At 39.1% G+C, this 19,664-nt stretch overlaps 2 protein-coding genes across 10 annotated transcripts in view; one reads left to right on the forward strand and one right to left on the reverse strand.

The window, feature by feature from the left end:
- Positions 1–3,279, forward strand: part of Kif2a (kinesin family member 2A) — a 56,797-nt gene extending 53,518 nt beyond the window's left edge. For all 7 annotated transcript variants that reach the window (XM_076551933.1, XM_076551932.1, XM_076551930.1 and 4 more), the window contains one exon: positions 2,395–3,279. In XM_076551933.1, coding sequence (XP_076408048.1) covers positions 2,395–2,480 — 86 coding nt within the window. In that variant the 3' untranslated portion in view covers positions 2,481–3,279. The remainder of the gene's footprint in view (positions 1–2,394) is intronic.
- Positions 3,280–4,004: 725 nt separating this feature from the next.
- Positions 4,005–17,791, reverse strand: Dimt1 (DIM1 rRNA methyltransferase and ribosome maturation factor). 3 transcript variants are annotated; one of them, XM_006995669.4, is made up of 13 exons: positions 17,482–17,791; positions 17,098–17,171; positions 15,856–15,942; positions 14,834–14,895; positions 14,662–14,755; positions 14,528–14,577; positions 12,455–12,578; positions 12,012–12,104; positions 11,030–11,094; positions 9,482–9,545; positions 7,522–7,628; positions 5,792–5,817; positions 4,050–4,121 (listed from the first exon to the last, which is right to left on the reverse strand). In XM_006995669.4, exons 1-13 carry the CDS (start codon positions 17,558–17,560, stop codon positions 4,060–4,062), a joined length of 987 nt encoding a protein of 328 aa, XP_006995731.2. In that variant the 5' UTR covers positions 17,561–17,791; the 3' UTR covers positions 4,050–4,059. The 3 variants fall into 3 exon arrangements, with proteins under 3 accessions (XP_076408049.1, XP_006995731.2, XP_042117512.1); XM_076551934.1 differs by lacking the exon at positions 17,482–17,791 and having other exon boundaries at positions 4,005–4,121; positions 17,098–17,462; XM_042261578.2 differs by lacking the exons at positions 4,050–4,121; positions 17,482–17,791 and having other exon boundaries at positions 4,672–5,817; positions 17,098–17,462.
- Positions 17,792–19,664: the final 1,873 nt, after the last annotated feature.

Below are 19,664 nucleotides of genomic sequence, written 5' to 3' on the forward strand. Positions count from 1 at the left end.
CATCCTGTGCCTAGCAGATAGGCAGACCCAACATCCTGATAAACAGATAACTTCACAAAAGCTTATTCCACCCATCAAAGCATTGTTAGCAGATTATCAGATAGCATCTGAAGCTGGTAGTTGATGTTTCTTTGTGGCTAAAACCTGGCTCTAAGATGTTTCCATCATTGTGTTTTTAAAATGTGTTTTATTTGTGACTTTCTTTGTTCAGTTACTATAAAAACTTCATCAAATTACATATACTTTGAAACATGGAATTTGGGGTAAATCTGTGTTCCTAGGCCATTGCCTCTCCTATTTGGCTCCAGAATATGCTTTATCTCCTGTCTTTTTGAAAAAGACAAAGGAAGTGTTCCTCTGACCACTACAGCACAGCATGCTGTACTCACACGAACATGTACGTAGGTGCATTGTACACCATACACAAAATTCATAAAATTACCATTTTCGATTGTCTATACTCATGTTTCATGCATTGACTTTTTGCCTATTCTGCATCCCTTTAAAAATACCTTGTATGTACTGATTTTGCTTCTGCTTCTGAGTGTTTATGTGTGAGAACATGTAAATTCAATATGAAATCAGATTGAAATTCCTAGTTTTAGCCACAGATTTGCTGCTCAAATATTTAAAATAAGCCCCTCGTGAAGTTGGTGATTTGACATCATGTAGAATAAGGTCATTAGTGTCTGTTTTAAAATTACCTTTGTTTTTAACGTTTTTCATATTCAAGCCTTGATTTGAATTTTTGGGTAATTTTTCTAATAATTTACAATTGGTCATGGTTCTGTATGTATGTACATGCATATAGATGCCAGAGGTGGATGTTAGGCCTCTTACTTGTTGAGGTTTCTCACTGAAGCCGGAGCTTGTCAGTTAAGCTAGACTGGCTGGCTAGCAAGTACCAGGAGTCAGTCCTCCCGTGTTGGGATTTTAGGTGTGTCCTGCTTGACTCAGTTTTATCACATGGATAATAACTGGAGCCTGAACTCTGGTCCCTGTGCTTGTAAGCACTTTACCGTCTTTGCAGCAGCCCCATAATCATCATTAATATTATCACTTTAAGGGATAGAACCTAATGTAGTCTGAGTTTTTCCTTGGAAATATGTAACGTTCAATTTAACTGACTTTTTTCCTCGGTTGTCTAAGATTCCATGTCAGACATATTTTGGGGGAAAGTTGCTATAGAAATAATTTATTACAGAATTTTTTAACCATCTAGAGATAATTTTTGAGTGATAAAAGAAGTTTGAGAGCTTATTCTCTTAACAGGCATCAGATCCACCATCCTTTAGATGAGTTGTCGAAAGATTCCCCCAACCCTCAATAACCGTTTAAAAGTTTGAAAAGTTTGTGGAAAATCTCATCCTTAATTGGAATGACATTTTGTGAAACACTCCATCTACAAAATGTTTTAGTCCAAGTGGCACAGCTCACAAGTCTTTAATTTTAGAAAAAATAATTTTGTAAAACACTGTACTAAAAGGGGAAATGTTTTTTTCATATGCAGGTCACCACACAGAACTGTTCGTTGTGGTTTTGTTATGACGATTCAACACAGGGCCTATTGCTTATCACTGAGTTACATTCCAGCCTAAAGTAGAATTACATAACTGTTGGCACTATTTAGAGCTTGAGTAGGCCATTGTTGAAGGGTGTTGTCTTATGGAGAGGAAAATGTTTGAGCATTCTTGCTTATAAGCATTTATCCACTAGGGGACAGTAACATACCAATTATTATAAAACATACTACTAAATGTTCCTACAGCCAAAGTCATTTCCATTTGAGCACCACTCCTGTAGAAAGATGTCTCGTTCCCAGAGCTGTTGGTAATTTCCCTGACAGTTTATTAACAAATTAATAGTCCTTATAACTCCAGATCAATACATGGTAGTAGACAGAATAGATAAGAGCAACTGAGTGTTACTGTTACCCTGTCTTGTAATCCCTGATGAGGAAACAGATGTCATTTTTTTTTAATTTAGCTGTTAAATTTTCTTAGCTTAAAAAAGGTGGAGTAGGACTGAGTAGAAATCTCATACTATTGAAAGAAATATGTTTTACACCTGAGTAATACTCATCGTTTCGCTTTTAGAGTGGACTACATATTTAAACATTAAAAGCCTGCCTATATTCCCCCCAAAATAGGAAGACTAAAACTCAACACTATCAAATCCATGTAAGAGAAACTGGTTGAAAAATAAATGGGTTTTTACTAGGCATACATAAAACTTCTTATAGTAGAGCATAGTTCTGAGGTAGTAGGTGACATAGAACAAGAGAAATGCTGAGTTTTTGTTATAATAAGTGCTAACTTGATACACACTATAACAATTGTGTACCATATCGCATATTCTACAATACTTACTCCCTTGTTCTCTTCTTATCTCAAGATAAAGTGAAATCTTTTCGTGCAGCACTACAAGAAGAAGAACAAGCCAGCAAGCAAATTAACCCCAAGAGACCTCGAGCCCTCTAAAGTTGGTATTTGCTACTAAAGGATCCCCAGAATCCCCAATACTGTAACAGATGGTGGTCCAACTGTAAAGGCCACTTGAACGTTTTTGAAATCTTAAGTGTGTGGAAAATATCTTGTCCTTCACCTGAATGACATTTCAATTTTGTGAACACTCCTTTGTCTACAAAATGCTTCTAGCCCAAGAGGCACAACTAACAATTGGGATTAGTGAAGTGTTTTGTTTCATTTACCCAAATAGTGATTGCTTTTGGATATCCTTGCCAATTTTATTTAAAGATTGTGGAAGTAATCCAGAAGTGGAGAGTAGGGGAAGCCACAAAATGTCCTTTAACTCAGATCCATTTTCATAGCAAGACTGAGCAATTTTGAATACTTTGCGTGCATGCATACCTCATCAGTGGTTGTACATACCTTGCCTACTCCTAGAGACAGCTGTGCTCACTCCTCCTCTGTGCCTTGACTAAGGCTATTGACCCTAGATTTCTGAAGCACAGCCAAGATAAAGTACATTCCTTATTTGTAACTGTAAATTACCTTTATTGTGTGTACATTTTTACTGTATTTGAGACATTTATTTTGTGTGTGTGACTAGTTAATTTTGCAGGATGTGCCATATCAATTGAACGGAACTAAAGTCTGTGACAGTGGACATAGCTGCTGGACCATTCCATCTTATATGTAAAGAAATCTGGAATTATGATTTTAATACCATGACATGTGATTATAATTTTCTTAGCATTTTCTTTGTAAAAAACTAAAATATAAACTAGTTGGTGTATAATAAAAAGTAAAGAAATTCTGAGAAGAGTTTTATCTTAGGATAATACATTATATATGCAGTGTGTGCCAGTGGTGTTAACAAGACTAATAGTGTAATTTGAACCTTAACAATGCCATTATTTAAGTTGAAGTGTTTATTAGCGCCCCAAATTTTACGTACTGTTAAAGGAAATTGGCTTCTGATGCATGAACATTTGTATGTACATTGAAAGTAGTCCATAATACAAGTAAGATAACCAAGTGTAGACAGTATGTAACCCCAAGAAGTGTCGATGCCTTATGAGGCAGGTCATAGCAGGTTCCATCAATATCTAGTATGTGATGGTTTGCCATTTGGTGAGAATCACATCTCATAGATAGATTGGTAGTAAGGAAGGCTACTCTTTAAATGGCAGCACTCACTTTCACAGCTGCTACTCTAAAAAAGAAAACTGGCCAATTTTCATGTAAATATTGTTTAAAGATTTATATATATATATCTATATATCTCTAGGAGTTTTCCCTCGGTTCCCAGTATATAGTCCAGTAGGTTAACCAAAGAACCTCCCATGTTTCTCTTGATTAACTCTAGGGAGCCTACTGATTCACTCAGTGAGCCAAGGGAAAATCTATGAATAGAGTCAATGAGCCAGATTCTTTACTTCACTGATGATAAATGAGAGGGTAGCTGTGAGGAATCCTAACACCGTGGTGAAAAGCTCTGTAAACAAAGTCTAAATCAAATGTAGATTTTTCACAATATGCTTATTAATAAATGAAATCTATGAAACGAATTTAGAAATAACGTACTTCAATATATTCACCTTTGTTTTGGAAGGAACTCAGGTTTTCTTGCAGTTGTAAGATGTATTCTATTTGTGTCTGTTTCAAAGACGAGAAGAAGAATGAACTATTTCTGTTGACCTTGCAGAGGCTGTCTAAGAAAGTAATTTTTGCCGGGCATGGTGACACAGGCCTTTAAATCCAGCACGCAAAGGCAGGTGGATCTCCGAGTTCAAGGCCATCCTGGTCTACATAGTGAGTTCCAGGGTAGCGAGAATGCCTATGTAATGGGCAATAAAGACACCAACTTGCTCATTAAGCACAACAGTTTAGCTTTAATGTTACCGGCACTGGACAGGTACTATCTTTGGGAGGTCCTCATAGATACATGTTGCCTTATGCTGGCTTCATCTTAATCCACAGTCAGAGTATTTCAAAAACAGTACCAGCAAACATCTTGGGAGGTAAAATACAATTTGGCTTTACAGAAGGAAAACTGAAGGCTAAAGGGAGCTAAAGCTCAGCAGTTGGTGAGAGTCGAGGGGAACAAACTGAGAACGCCTAGTTGAGTGGAATTGTTTCCCTAAAGGTAGAAATGGTACAAGTGAACTGAAAATAGTTCTGTGACAGTAAAGAAAATTAACCCTGAAGATTAAATGTTCTTTAGAACCTTCTGAAACGTAAAGGCTGCTATACATTATTTTAACTATTCATAGCTAACTATTCAAAGTCATAATAGCATTTACTATATGACTCTGAAGCCAGATTTTGGGGAAAAATATCTGTGTAGGCAAACAATTTATATTCTTAAGTTTACTTAGTGTACCTTTGCTAAATTAATTGGAAACATTCCTTAAGTTTCAGGTACAAAAGGAGCCAAATATCCAATGAAGATAGTTTAGTTTCCTTATATAAATAAAACAGCTAATTTATTAAAATATATAAACAGCATTTATCTTCAGTCTGACAAATTTTAAATAGCTTAAAAAGAAACACCAGGTACTAGAATTTTAATTATCCAAGAGTAATTAATGAACAGCCAAGAGCCTACAGTTGTGGGAAAATAGCTGTTATTTTAAAAAGCTGAAAACTGAAACTAATAAAGCCCATTTGATTTACAAACCTCCCTGGGATTTTTCTAAATCTGAAATTTGTAGATCTTATCTCCCCTAAGAAAATGGACCTGACATGATTTTATAGTTAATTTCTTTCTAAGCTTCTGCATTTCACAGGCAGTCAGTCATACATAGAACATGTTTTCACTGTGTAGCTGCAGCAGACTCTAGCTCACCCAGAACTGTAATATTGTCTGTGTTGCAATAGGTCATCTAACAAAGAAGGCATTAATACATGGAAATTCCATAGAATGAAGGTTGTAAAAGAAAGTCATGTTAAGTAACTTACTGTACATGTGAACAAGGAGGAATATTGGGGTAATCTGTGACTAGTTGACAGAGTGAGCTGCAGGCCTAAAGTAGGCCTCACAGTCCATAACACAGTGAATAAAGTAACACTTTTATACAATAAATTTTTAGAAAGTTTAAGTGTATGGTTGTGCGTATCTGGCGGCTTTTGAACTTGAAAACTGTTATATGTATACTGAACCCTGACCTTTGTAGTATATTTAAAATACTTAATAACAAACAAACAAAAAAATACATAGAATCAACCACTTTTAACATACAGGATAATAATATTAGGAATTATAATTTCATTTTTTTCTTGGTCTTGGAAAAAAATGTTTTCAAATGGCTAGGAAAAGTGGATACCTTCTGCATTGAATCCATGTAGCAATCTGAAGGGGAAGAAATGGAGAATGAATGGTGTTACCAAAAAGCCCAACTTCTGACACATAATGTACCTGTACCATTAATATATAAACACATGAACATACTTAAGACAGTTATTTCTAGCACTAATTATTAAAGAAATTTTACTCTCCAAATAAAGTGGCAAAGCATACCTTAGTTAAAACCATGTCATGTTTATGTCTTGTAATATACTGTTTTCAATTACATTGGATCTGACTGAAATTATCTTAAAGACTTGCTATCCTTGCTTCGGCTCATCACCACTTTATTTTGAGCATGATCAGCAGAAAAAGAAACTAGCTGAAACTTGAGACAAAATGAGATAAATAATCTCTGCCTATTCTCCCAAGTTTAATGAAATATACGTTACTTCTCTTTGTGGATATTATGTGCTTATCTGACTTTTGTTAGAAAGCGGTACCCTGAGGAAGTTAAGAATGAAGTTTAAAATACAATGTATTTGGACCTGAGGTTCTTTTTCAGGATGACCATAGGAAGAGGCCCATATGGATTAAAATGTCTGGAAAAGCAATGTGTTAGGTACTTAGGAATAGCATTCAACTGTTAGGATTAACATCCATTGAAGACTCAGTATTCCTGCTAGCCAGCCACTAAAACAATAATTCCATTAAGTCTTAGTTCTAGACTGTTCAACTGAAAAAGCAAAATAGTGTTTTACAGCACTATATCCTCATTTTTAAATTCAGTCTCTAGAACACTAATGCTTTAAAAGTAAACTGGCTAAAAATGGGACACACATCCTAGAAGTAGAGTATTTGTCTAGGCCTCTGAATGTAGTCCCCAGCAGTGTAAGAAAAAAAAACAGTAAAGAAAACGTCCAGGAACTTCTGAAAGTTAAGTGTTAGTGGGTACCAGTTAGTACAATTGGGTAATTAACTGAAACTTGCTTGGTACAAAGTAAAACAAAGTTTGGACCCAACTGCCCAAATAACTATGGTACCCTTGCACTTCACAGGTGTAGAACTCGCCTCAGACCACATGAAACAACTGCTAATAAATGGATAATCAGATGTGGTTATAACAGGCATTTCACGCTTACCATCTGTTTAATAGTAGCTATTCTAAAGTAAGGAAATCATGTGTCATCAAATCCAGTTACATATGTTATAATGATTTTTCTACCTTACAGGCTACTTGGAAGAGGTAAGCATAAGCTATTAAGACATGAATGATTTTGGGATTGGAGCAGGAGAAAAGAAACACACACAGCACACATAAACCCAGGCTATCTTCTGGCGCAGACTGTTCTTTACTACTGATCTTTACATCCATTCTGCTGCAGCTAACTAGCTGCCATCCTTCACACCAGTGGTTCTCAACCTGTGGATTGTGACCCCTTTGGAGAGGTCAACTGACCTTTTCACAGGGGTCACCTATGACCATCAGAAAACATATTTACATTATGATTTAACAGTAGCAAAATTACAGTTATGAAGTAGAAATGTTAATTTTATGGTTGGGGGTCACAACATGAGGAACTGTATTAAAGGGTTGCAGCATCAGGAAGGTTGAGAACCACTGCTTTACACCAAATACTGTTCCAAACTACGGAAGTGCTATGCAATAACTCTCCCAGGCAGCACCTTACGCTGCTTAAAAGCCTTTAAGTCTCTAATCTTAAGATACCACAGTAAAGAAATGTAAGCATTTAGAACAAGTGTAATTACCTGATAAAGTCATCTATGTCCATGGAACGGGCCCGTTTTTCACTAAAACCTGTGCTGGTTAGGATTTGCTGTATTTTATCTGCTATACTGAAATCTTCTGGTATTACCTATCAATATGAGATTCAGAATAAATGAACATCATATCTTTAATGAAGATACCATGACTCTTTTTTTTTAAGTTCAGTATATTATAGTCACTTTTAATAGATTTGTAAATGACAGTGGGAACACTTGACAGTTTGGATAAGACTTGGATTTCTAATTAAGAGGCTGATTTTGTGACAATAGTTTTAATACTTTGAGATATTATGCCCTTTTTCATCTTTAAAGTAGTAAAATAATAGGTTTTAGACTTTACAAATAAAGTGAATAAAATTTTAAAGCAATTATTGATCTTTTCATACAGCTCACCTAGCCAGGTCATTTTCCTCAGAAATGACCTCTCTCTTAAGTATATTACATGTTGCTTGGTTTAGTGGCTCACCCCTGTAATCCCAGTCCTTGGGAGGCAGGAGGAGTAAGTTCCGGGCAAGCCTATGCTACAGATTAAGACATCTCAAAACAACAACAGTGATTGATTTTACTTGATTCACAACATTTATCCATACACCTTTTAAAATTCAACTTAATTTTTTTTTAAAGTTAGACTCATGTAGTAGCTTATGTCCATATTAGAGAATGGAGACAGCTATGGTATATTATAGGGACAATATCTGGGCATTAAAAAATATGAAGAAAATAGTCTTAATATGTCTGCTTTGTCAAACTTAAAGATGATGAAAAACCAACAGAATTAGCATATACACATGCAAGTGTGTATGTATGAGGACTCCATACTTAAATTCAAGTCAAACTGTTAAGAGGCATGATGCACAAGACCAGAAATTAGCTATTCAACCCACACTTTATATTGATGACTTAAAATTTCTAGATGTTAAAAAAAGTCACAAATAAAACAGTAACTTTAAATTAGTGATTGCTAATCTGATGTGGTAACATAGAATATGCCTTTAATCCCAGCACTTGGGAGATAAAGGTTGAAGCATCAGGGATTTAAAGACATTCTCAACTATATAGTGGCAGCCTGGGCCATTGTCTGAGCAACAAATAGGATAATCAGTTTGGGTTAGCACATTACACACATTTAAGTCAAGCAAACTACTAATCTATATATTTTAATTATTATAAGTCAGTTGAATCCAGTTCTTACTAGGGTTAAATACAAATGTTAAAGAGGACCCAGTTCATAGAGTTTACAGCAAAATTAGCCTATTAAAACTCAAGTTAGTTAGGTATGGTGGCTCGTACCACTGAGGCAAAGATTGCTGGGTTTGACCTCAAACCCATCCTAAGCTACATAGCAAGACCATTTCAAAAACTATCAAGAGACTTGTAGTAGTTACGTATTATGTATTGATTTTAAGGGTCTTACAGAATATACAGGTTTAAAAGCAAAAGTAAGAATTGGGGGGACTTGAGTACAATTTTATCAGTTTAAAACGAAAACACCACAGAGTAGTCAAGCGTAAATCTTGGCAGTTGCCTTGAAGAGAAGTATGGAGGAGGGAAGGGAAAGAGCTATGCTGCTTGAAATAAGTTTGCATTGAGATCAGACACATGGTAGGGAGGGTGTCCTAGAGAAACAATCAAGAAACCCAAAGTGTTAGGGAAAGCATGCTTAGAACCGATAGTTCTAGTGAGGAACCCAGAAAGGCAGGCAGACTTAGGAAGCAGCATGGCTGTGCTCTGTACATTGGTAAAAGGAACATTTTTAAAGTAAACATCCCTGAAAGAGCCTGCAGGTGCATGCCTTTAATTGCAGCACTTGGGAGACAGAGGCAGAAGGATCTCTGAGTTTGAGGCTAGCCTCCTCTATGTAGCAAGCTCCAGGACAGCCAAAACTACGTAGAGACCCTATCTCAAATGAACAAAAATCACTGAAATGATAATTTCTACTTACAGTATTATGGACTGAACAGTGAATTCTGTAGTTTCTTTCCAACAGCTGTTGTACTGCGCTTGATCTGGAAATTAAGTGATAATTACAAAATCAGATTTAAATTTAAACAAAATGAAATATATGTTCCAGGCCTATGAGGTGGCTCAGTGGTAAAGGCGCATGCTGCCATGCCCAATAACCTGAAATAGAGCCCCAGAACCTACATGGAGGAAGAGGACCACTTTTGTTGTTTTCTGAGACAGATAGACAGACGCACGCACGCACGCACGCACGCACGCACTCGCCACATGTAATTTGTAAAAAATTAACGCTGGGTGGTGGCACACACCTTTAATCCCAGCACTCTGAAAGCAGAGGCAGGTGAATCTGTAAGTTGGAGGCCAGCCAGGTCTACAAAGCAAGTTCCAGGAAAGCTAGGACTGTTACCTAGAGAAACCCTCTCAAAAAAAACAAAAACAAACAAACAAAAAAACCCCGAGAAAAGTAAAGGAGTGTATAGTATAATTTAGTGAAATTCAGGAATTTAACAAGGGTATAGAATATTTAACTTATAAAGGTAACACTATGTATAAAAAGTAGTCCTAATAAACATCTCTTAAGTCCTCTTGTTCTTTAAATGAGAGTAAAATTAAATGAGAGTCAAATTCCATACAGTGCTTAAAAAAAAAAAAAAAAAAAAAAAAAGACAGGTTGTTATGCTTCCCAAGCTGTCCTCAAAATGCCAGTGTTCTAGTGATAAGACCATTTTAACTTTCCAAGTAGCTAAGCTACAGATACAGTGCCTTCCACTCACAAACATAAATTCTAAAGAGTTCTTAGATACTCCACAAAATATCCCCAACCACCCCCACCACCCCCACGCCCCACAAAAAAAAAAAAAAAAAAAAAGTCGCCTGGGCTTGGTGGCAACGGCCTATAATAATATTAACTGCTTGAAAGGCTGAAGAGGAACTGCAAAGCTTAAGGCCAGCCTGGGAGTCATTGCGTGATAGAATGCTCAGTTAGCATGCTTAAAACCATAGGCTCAATTCTTGCCATGGCCAAGGGAAAAGAATGTTCAAGCTCTCTCAAATCTCGCCTCTTTTAAGATAGTAAAACAACACACAGACTAGAAGGTGGCTGGGCTAGTAAAGGTCCTTGTGCGAGCCAAATAACCCGAGTTCCATGCCCTGACCACATACATACAAGTGGGAGAGCACCAACTCCTCAGAGCTGTCATTTGCCCTCCACAGGTTCCCCATGACACAGCTCCACCTACAATAAAAGGAGGAGGAGGCAGAGGAGGAGGAGAAAACCTAAAAGCAAAAACTTGGCAAATGTATGGTTAAATTATTGTTTTTCCCATTTTACAAAGAAAAACCTGGTTTGACTCCCAACTTCATTTTTCTTTACTGCATTGTTTCTCAGAGTATGAAATTATTTTAAAAGGCGGAGTCTGTCTGACACGAATAATCTCTGTACTTAGGGTAGCTCTATGGGTAGAGGACTAGATGCTGTGACACCTGGAAAACTGTTCCTTCACCATTTACAAAGTAGTAGAATACTTACTTGAATGCAGCAGACAGTGTCTTGTTCTTCCGAACAAAAGTGATCCTTACTAAGCCATCCCATTCCTGAAATATAAGATGAATTATTTGCTTCAGAATACTGAACTTCTTATCTATGCCTCTTAGCTGTGATCTTTTTTATATAAAGCTAGAGAGAATAAAAATGGCCTGCATCTTGATCTAGCTAGCACATATGCAAAAAGATGCACACTTCTGCACTTGTGTGAATCTCACTGGATATAACTGGAAAAACAGTCCCAATACATAGCATGGCAGTAGCGTCACTTTCAAAACAGATTCAAGCTAAGGACAGTGGCACATGCCTATAATCCCAGCACTTACAATTAAGAGTTTAAAGTGATCCAGTACCTAGAGAATTTGAGCCTAGTCTTGAGCCATAAGAGAGACTACCTCAAAAAACCAAAATATCAAATTCAAAACACAAACATGATTTAGGATGTAGCTTGTGCAACAAGTTTTTCTCTACTGTAATTAGTTGAATTTCATACCAAATCATATAGATTTTTTTTTTCTGATCACAAAACCAGTAATTTTAATTGGAAAACTGTTCGCCACAGGGGCTGAGGATATAGTTCAATAGTAGCACTCTTGCTTCAGCATGTATAAGGCCTTAGGTTTTTACCCTCAGTACCACTAAAGAGTTTTACCACAGTATTATTCGAACGTAACTATTTTAATTATACATTGTTTTCTGAGTTTTATTCAATGTTTCGGGCACCTATAATCTTAAAGTTTTGAAATGCAACTGTAGTCTAATCATTTTGCCTTTTACAAAAATGTTCCATGTTTTTGTGTAGTATACATAACTATTTTCCATCAAATGATTCCATCCTAAGGTTGCACCATAATTTCTATCTCTTGTGTTTGGATATTTAGGTTGACTAAGTATTGTTCTGTTGCTTTAGAATGACATTTTCCAACCTGGATTTTTTGCCTTTAATAACCTAGTAATTTGGCCTCACCTGAAAATTGATAGGTGGTGGCGGATTCTTAGGTTCTATCCTTACAACGCTGGACTCCACCTTAGGGGGCGGTCTGAAGTTATTCTTCCCCACCTGTTAATCAGAAAATGTTTAGTCCTCTCACAGGCAACTTTATGTACTTTTTGTTTGTTTTTAGACAGAGTCTCACCATGTAGGTCTATCTGGCCTGGAACTTCACCTCTCTACCTCCTGGGGTTAAAAGTGTGTGCCACTGTATCTGGCAAGTGTAACTTTAAATTGGTAATCAAAGATACTCGGTTGGGCAGGTACGTTGGCTTAGGCCTGTAGATTTGGCACTTCGAAAGCTGATAGTTCCAGGCTAGTCTGGGTTAGAGGACAAAACCCTGTATAGGGCAAGACCAAGTGCTCGGGGATGAATTAAACTGGCTTATTTAATGATTAAAAAAAAGAGCCTCACATACCTTCATTAGATGGTCCACACGTGCTAAAAGCTGTGTATTAATGGAGAGTCTACAGTATAGTTTATCTCCAGGTTTTGCAACCAAACGAAGAGCAAATTCTCTTTGAAACATAAGTATAGCACATCTGAAAAGGAAGCAGAAAGGAACAAGAAAACTTGCTCATTTTCAATTACAGCCATATTTTTTTAATTAATTTTTTTTTTGTTTTTTATGGGTCTGAATGTTTTGCTTGCATGTATGTATTTGCACTGTGTGTGGAATTGGTGCCCATGAAGGTCAGAAGTAGGCACTGGATCCTTAGGAGTTACAGCCAGATGTTAGCTGCCATGTAGGTGCTGGGAATAGAACCTGTCTCTGCAAGAGCAACTTACACCCTTAACCACTGAGCAATTTCTCTGGTCCCTATAGTTGTTTTCTTTTTTCCTTTTTTTTTTTTGTTTTGTTTTTTTTTTTTGTTTTGTTTTTCGAGACAGGATTTCTCTGTGTAGCTTTGCGCCTTTCCTGGAGCTCACTTGGTAGCCCAGGCTGGCCTCGAACTCACAGAGATCCGCCTGCCTCTGCCTCCCGAGTACTGGGATTAAAGGCGTGCGCCACCAACGCCCGGCCTAACCTATAGTTGTATTTTTAAACACAGTGAACTGTCATGGGAGGATTTGTAGTTAAGGACAGTATGATCAGAAGGTACAACACTTTTACCATTAGTATTATTGCTACAAAACAGACAAGTGTACTCTTAACCCCAAGGAAGATGGCTTTCCTACATGGATTAAATGAACAGCTATTTTCATCTATTATTATGTATTAGTATCAGTAGTATGTATTAGTCTATGGTGCCTTCTGAAAAACAAGCAAAAACAGTCAAGTTTACTCCACAGGAGAACTGTATTTGTGATGTAGTTGGAATTATATCTGAGGTGTGGCCTGGTAGGTTAACAATGTCCAGTGTTTCCTTGGTTTAACAATTTAAAAATATGTGGACTTCTTCAGCAACAATGGGGACATGTTTAAAGGTTAGTGAAGAGAAGCCCATCTCTAAAACGGTATTTGAGATTTTTTGTGTGGTGTACTGGGAACTGAAGTGAAGGCCTCATGTATGCAAGCAAATGATCCACTGAGCTGTATATCCAGTCCTTTTCGTCTGCTTTTTATTTTGAGATCAGGTTTCACAAAGCTGCCCAAGCAGGTATTGAATTCACAATCCTCCTACCTTTGCCTCCTCCAGAGTACATTCATATATGTTTACATATCCCAAACAAACCTTCTATGAAACTCTATGTAGTTGTCTCCTGATAGAAATCTATCCCATCATTTAAAAGGGGAATGGGGGTAGGGTGGAGTGGAGGGTTAAGGCATGTTACCAAGCCTGATGACCTGAGTTTTGATCCTTGAGATCCTGTAAGCTGTCCTATAATCTCTGTAAATGCATAGGCACGTATACACAATTTTTAAAAAGAATGGTTATGTACTTCCACAATTTATAAGTTTATTTTATAAATACTAAGGAGGTATGTGATTTAGTTTCAAAGCCACTGGTATAAAACATTGTTTTAACAACCAGTTAAAGTTATTGCAAATACCTAGACATAATGTAAGAAAATTTTTTATCAATGTTTATTGAAGAGGGAAAGGCATGCACACACATTCACCACCCCAAGTAAAAGACCAAAAAGACCTTTATGAACTAAAAGACCTCCCTAGAAGTCAGTATTTTTATGTATGTGCATGTGCATGCACGTTTCTGAAACAGTATCATGCAATGTAGGATGGGCATGAACTAGCTGTGTAGCCAAGATGAGCATAAAGTTATGCTTCTACTTCTGGTACCCATGTCCTGGATTACAAGCATTCAACACAGGATGAGTCTTATGTGGTGCTAGAGACTGAACTTGCTGGAGAATGCTTTCTGGATGCTAGTAAGCATTTCACCCCATCCATTGAGCTTACATGCCTGCCCCAGAAACTGGTATTTTCTACAGAAATTCTCTAATAGTTTTTTCAGTTGGGTTGACTTTTGGCTGTGTTCTTGGCCTAAACTGTCAGTCTAAAATTTAGCAGTGACTTGTTTTCACAAACCTGAAAAATGGCCGGTGAAGCAACAACTTGAAGACAAAGGGAGAGGAGATCTGAAAGAGAATTAGTAGTTAGCTTTGAGGAAAGACACACGGGAGTAATACTTAGTATGATGCTTCTGATAGTCTGAGGGATACCTGATAAGGCAAGTTTGCCACACAAGCATCAAAGAACGGCAAATCCGATTTCAATACATCTCCCACCAGGACCTGGAGTTTGCTGGCCAGAGGCCTGATAATAAGGAAAGAAATTTTAAGAGAATGTTTTTTCATGAGATTGAAATGTACTTTAATTATTACATATACTCACGTGCCCTGAACTCTTTTGTGAAGTTCAGCTACTAGCCTTGGATCAAGTTCACAGGCAACTACCTACATTAACAATAAAAAAGCTTCATTGTGGAGTATAAATCTTTTACCATCCAAGTAATAACTCATATGATCTGTATGATTTAAACTTTTTCCAGTCTTAACATTCACCTCCCACCCCCAACTGTTTTCTACCATTTCAAACAACATTCTGTTTGGTCTCCACGCTTTGATGATGATGGAAAGAATACACTTTATGTAATCAGTGCTTTTTTTTTTTTTTTTTGGTTTTTCGAGACAGGGTTTCTCTGTGTAGCTTTGTGCCTTTCCTGGAACTCACTTTGGAGACCAGGCTGGCCTCGAACTCACAGAGATCCACCTGCCTCTGCCTCCCAAGTGCTGGGATTAAAGGCGTGTGCCACCACCGCCCAGCTGTAATCAGTGTTTTTTAGACAGCACACAAGAGACCTATTCCCAGAAGTACTCCCATCCACTGATATCCAGAATAGAAGGCATACATAACACCATAAGTGAATGAAGTGGATGAAGCTGAAATTATTCTATTATAATAGCAGCAGAGGTTTCACTAGCTCATGACTGTGTCTATAGGGTAGACACTCAGGTTGCTTCTTCATTTTGACTTCCAGGTCTATTCTTTATCTCTTTTTTGCACCCTGTAGGTCAATAAGTCTTCTGTTGAACTTGGTCCTAATAAATTTTAACTTCATTGCTTTGTTCCTCAGGGTTCATGATAGTTAACTGCTCTTTGCAATTAGTTCATATGTCAGTGTTCCTATTTTATTGTTACTTCTTTAATAAGCATGTAACCCATCCCTATATTAGATCCCCCATCAATACACCAAGGGTATAGATTTTGTTTTCTTGATAAATACATTTCATTTTCAGTTAAAATTTCTAAGTGTTCAATAATTGCTGTTGAAACAATGGCAACTAATTTAAAACATTTATATTGTAAACCAGCTGAGCTAATTTGATAGGAGCACAAGAAACCCCCCTTTTTACCTTTTTGGCCTTTTCTAACAGCTTGACAGTCATGTTTCCAGTCCCAGGCCCAACTTCCAGCACCACATCAGTAGGTCTTAAGGCAGCCTAAAAGCAAGCACAACTCCTTATGCCTGAACACACAGCTTATAAACAACTGCTTTTATTCATCAATGCACAGATAAAGATTTTACCCTAGCTTCATTTTTCTTGTTAACAATGGTACCTCAAGGGCATTTGTTATAAATGAATATCTCCATTTCCTGATATAGGGGAATATATTCAACTTCTGGAGTCAGAAAAAGAGCAAGAGCAAGCACTTCCTCGAATGGCTTCCTGCTTTCTACACTGGTCATAGTTCCAGCAACCTGTAACTAAGTCTGCTCCTATCAACAAGTTCAAATGGAAAGAGCATAATGAGCTTGCCAAGGGTCAGCATGTGGGAGCAAGATTTCTCAATTCTCCATCATTGTGTAGTAAGGATATAGCAACCTCACAAAACTGTGTGCGCAAATACAACTAGAATATTCTGTGAGACTGGGTAACTAAATTCTTTCTACACCTCCAGGATGCTCCCCTTGTAAGCACAGAAGTGATTTGTACTGTCTATATTTTGCCTCCTGGCACTCAATCATTCATAACCACAACACAACACATACAGAATAATCCTCCAAATAATTTATATGCAGTACCATATATTTTTCAGAGGAAAAAACTTCCTTTGTGATTTAGACATGAGTTTAAGCTCTAGACTAAAGAGTAATAGTGATATGGTGCTTAGAAATTGGAGTCAGGAGGACCAGAAGTTCAAGGCTGGCTGTCTACATACCATATTTGAGGCCGGCCTCAGTTACATGAGATCCAGTCTCAAAAGTAAATAAGCAAAAAGCCTCCAGAAAGTTATTAAATAATCTGGAAATTAATAAACAAGTGCAAAGAAAAGTCCACCTATGAACTAGATAATTCATAGAAAGATAGAAGACTTGAAGTTCAGCAGAAACAGATTCAGAAAGAAGCATGCAAAAGACAGCACAATTCTTAACTCATTCAATACATAAATACAGAGTGCCTATTTTATGTCAGGCACCTATCTTATTTTCTTAGAGTCTCACTATGTAGCACAGGCTGGCTCTGAACAAAGCATCGCCCTGCCTCAGCTTCTCCAAGTGCTGAGATAAGGGCACACAACATAACGTCAAACCAGGGGTAAGTAATCCGACAAGGAGACAGACAAACGCTCTGCCTTTCCTCTTCTACACCCACCTTATCGATAATGCTGTTTACAATTAGAGGATTTTTCAAAATGTGCTGCCCAATCCCTGTGTTGAACATGAGTCCTGGAATAAAACACGAAGCAGCCTTAATTTCCCAACTTTCCAAGAATCGATCCCAGGCCGTCCCAGAGAAGCAGCCGAGACGATCAAGGATGCCACAAGCGTCCCGCTCACGGATGGGGTTGGGATGCAGCTTTAAGTTCATCCATCATCCCTCCTGCTGGCCAAGGAAGACCAGGCGTGGGGAAGGGTCATCGCTGAGCCAGCACCCTCCTCGGAGCGGCCAGGAGCGCGGGCCACAGTGGGCCTCCCCCGCCGCGGCTCAGTCCGCACCGAGAGCCGCGGTCCGCCCCCAGCTTCCTCCACGCCGCACCTCCGGCCCTCTTCAGCTCCCGGCGCTGCTCCTGCCGCTCCCGCCGGCGGCCACTCGCCGCGGACTTGGCCTTGGGCATCTTCTCAGGGGTACCCGGGCAAGCGAAGGAAGCCGAGCGCCGCGTGGAAGTCGCCGCCAGCGCCGTCACTATCAAAGCGCCGGAGAGGCCCACTTCCCCTCCCACTGGGATCAGGGACCTTCCTGTCAGCGGCTGGCTGAATCCCAGTGGCCACTGGGAATTGTAGTCTCTACCCAGCTAGAGCCCGGTGGCCGCCGGGAATTGGAGTCTCGGCTGCGGCAACGCCTTCCCCGGAAGCCAGGGTTCCCAGAAGACACCGCGCTTGCTGAGCCACGCGGTTCGGATTGGCTGGGTCAGGGTTGGCAAACTGGATTGGCCAATCCCCGGGACCTCTGTCTCCGCCCCGTCCCCCCTCCGTCCCCTCCCAGTCCCATCCCTCTCCTGCCCCACCACCAAAAATCTCTGATGTGTCTCTTTCCTTTCCCGGGAGGTTGTGGAGTGAGAAGCCTAGGCTTGAGGGATACGGAGCCAGGGCTGTTACACAAAAAAACCTGTCTCGGGGAAGAAAAAGAAATAAAAAGAAAGAATCTGCACCCCAAGCCTTGGTTTTAGCCCTTCCTTTGCTGTCATTCAAACTCTAGAAAAATTCTAAACTATCCTAGCAGAATCTTCCAAGTTCTACTGTTACGGGGCTCCCATCAGCGAAGGCCACTGGGACACTGTCTCTGAGCTAATGCAAAGTCTTCATTCCAGCCGGTTGGCGACGACAGCTGGGTAGTCAGGACCAAAGTGCAGCCCTGGTCCTTTCTCGGAGTCCATAACCTGACTGTAAAGTCCCCAAGGTTCCCATTCTGCAGTTGTAAGCTAAGTAGATAGTCACACAAGCCACAATATGCGAGTAGCAAAAATAGGGAGTTGTTTTTCATAAGCTCCCCCTTACAGTTACTAGCACCTTACTCTGCATACAAAGTTCATCCGAGCCCTTGTCACTTACTTCAATTCATTCATTGTTAATATGCACAGTTCTAGAGAGTCTACAGTATGCCAGTGAATGCCATAAGTTAGGAGGGGAAGGTGAACGTGCTTATTTTTTAATTAAGTTCAAAAGTTTTTTTTTTTTTTTTTTTAAGGGGAGGGGTGCATCTGATACACCTCAGGCTCCCAGGCTGCCTCCCTGGGGCATGACACAAGCCTTCACTAGGTGTCTTGGTTATGGTTTCTATTGCTGTGAAGAGACACCATGACCAAGGCAACTCTTAGAAGGAAAACAGTTCAGTGGGGCTGGCTTACAGAGCGTTAGCCCATTACCATCATGATGAGAAGCATGGCTGTATGCAGGCAGACATGGTGCTGAAGAAGGAACTGAGAGTTTTACATCTTGATTCCCAGGCAGCAGCAGGGGACTGTGCCACACTGCGTGTAACTTGAGCTTATGAGACCTCAAAGCCTGTCCCCACAGTGACATACTTCCTCCAAGGTTACACGTCCTAATAGTGCTACTCCCTATGGGCCAAGCATTCAAACATGAAGTCTAGTCCTATTCAAACCACCACACTATGGCAACAATACAGCACATTCTGGACTTCACACTTGACGCCAAAGCTGATGGTGAGACCATTCAGAAAGGCTTTTCCTTTCTCCAGGAACAGGAACAGGAAAAGGTTCATTTTCCAGGAACAGAAGATGGCAGGGTCACTGCATACCTGGCATAATCATAGCTATTTAGTAACTTACACACACCACACACACAGACACACACACACACACAGACACACACACACACACAAATGGCAGCTTTGTCAGTTTGAGAATTTACCCACATGGATTAGTGTTTCTGGACCTTCAGAGTTATGGCAGTGATGAACAAGACAATCAAGAAATGACAGCTTTTTCGCTGGGCGTTGGTGGTGCACGCCTTTAATCCCAGCACCCGGGAGGCAAAGCCAGGTGGATCTCTGTGAGTTCGAGGCCAGCCTGGGATACCAAGTGAGTTCCCAGGAAAGGTGCAAAGCTACACAGAGAAACCCTGTCTCGAAAAACCAAAAAGAAAAAAAAAAAGAAAAAGAAAGAAAAGAAAGAAAGAAATGACAGCTTTTTGAACAAAATAGAAGGAAAAATAGAAAAAGAAATGAAGCAGGACAGTATTTGGCAGGTGAAAAATTCA

The sequence above is a fragment of the Peromyscus maniculatus genome, chromosome 15, assembly GCF_049852395.1.
Source record: "Peromyscus maniculatus bairdii isolate BWxNUB_F1_BW_parent chromosome 15, HU_Pman_BW_mat_3.1, whole genome shotgun sequence".
Lineage (NCBI taxonomy): Eukaryota > Metazoa > Chordata > Mammalia > Rodentia > Cricetidae > Peromyscus > Peromyscus maniculatus.

Excerpts from the sequence above, each read along its gene's own strand:
- Dimt1 (XM_076551934.1), bottom strand. The coding sequence starts at position 17,313 with ATGAACTTAAAGCTGCATCCCAACCCCATCCGTGAGCGGGACGCTTGT. Across the intron at positions 11,095-12,011 it reads CACCACCTATCAATTTTCAG|GAATGGGATGGCTTAGTAAG; the intron begins GTGAGGCCAAAT and ends CTTATATTTCAG. Across the intron at positions 4,122-5,791 it reads ACATGGATTCAATGCAGAAG|ACACAAATAGAATACATCTT; the intron begins GTATCCACTTTT and ends TCTTTGAAACAG.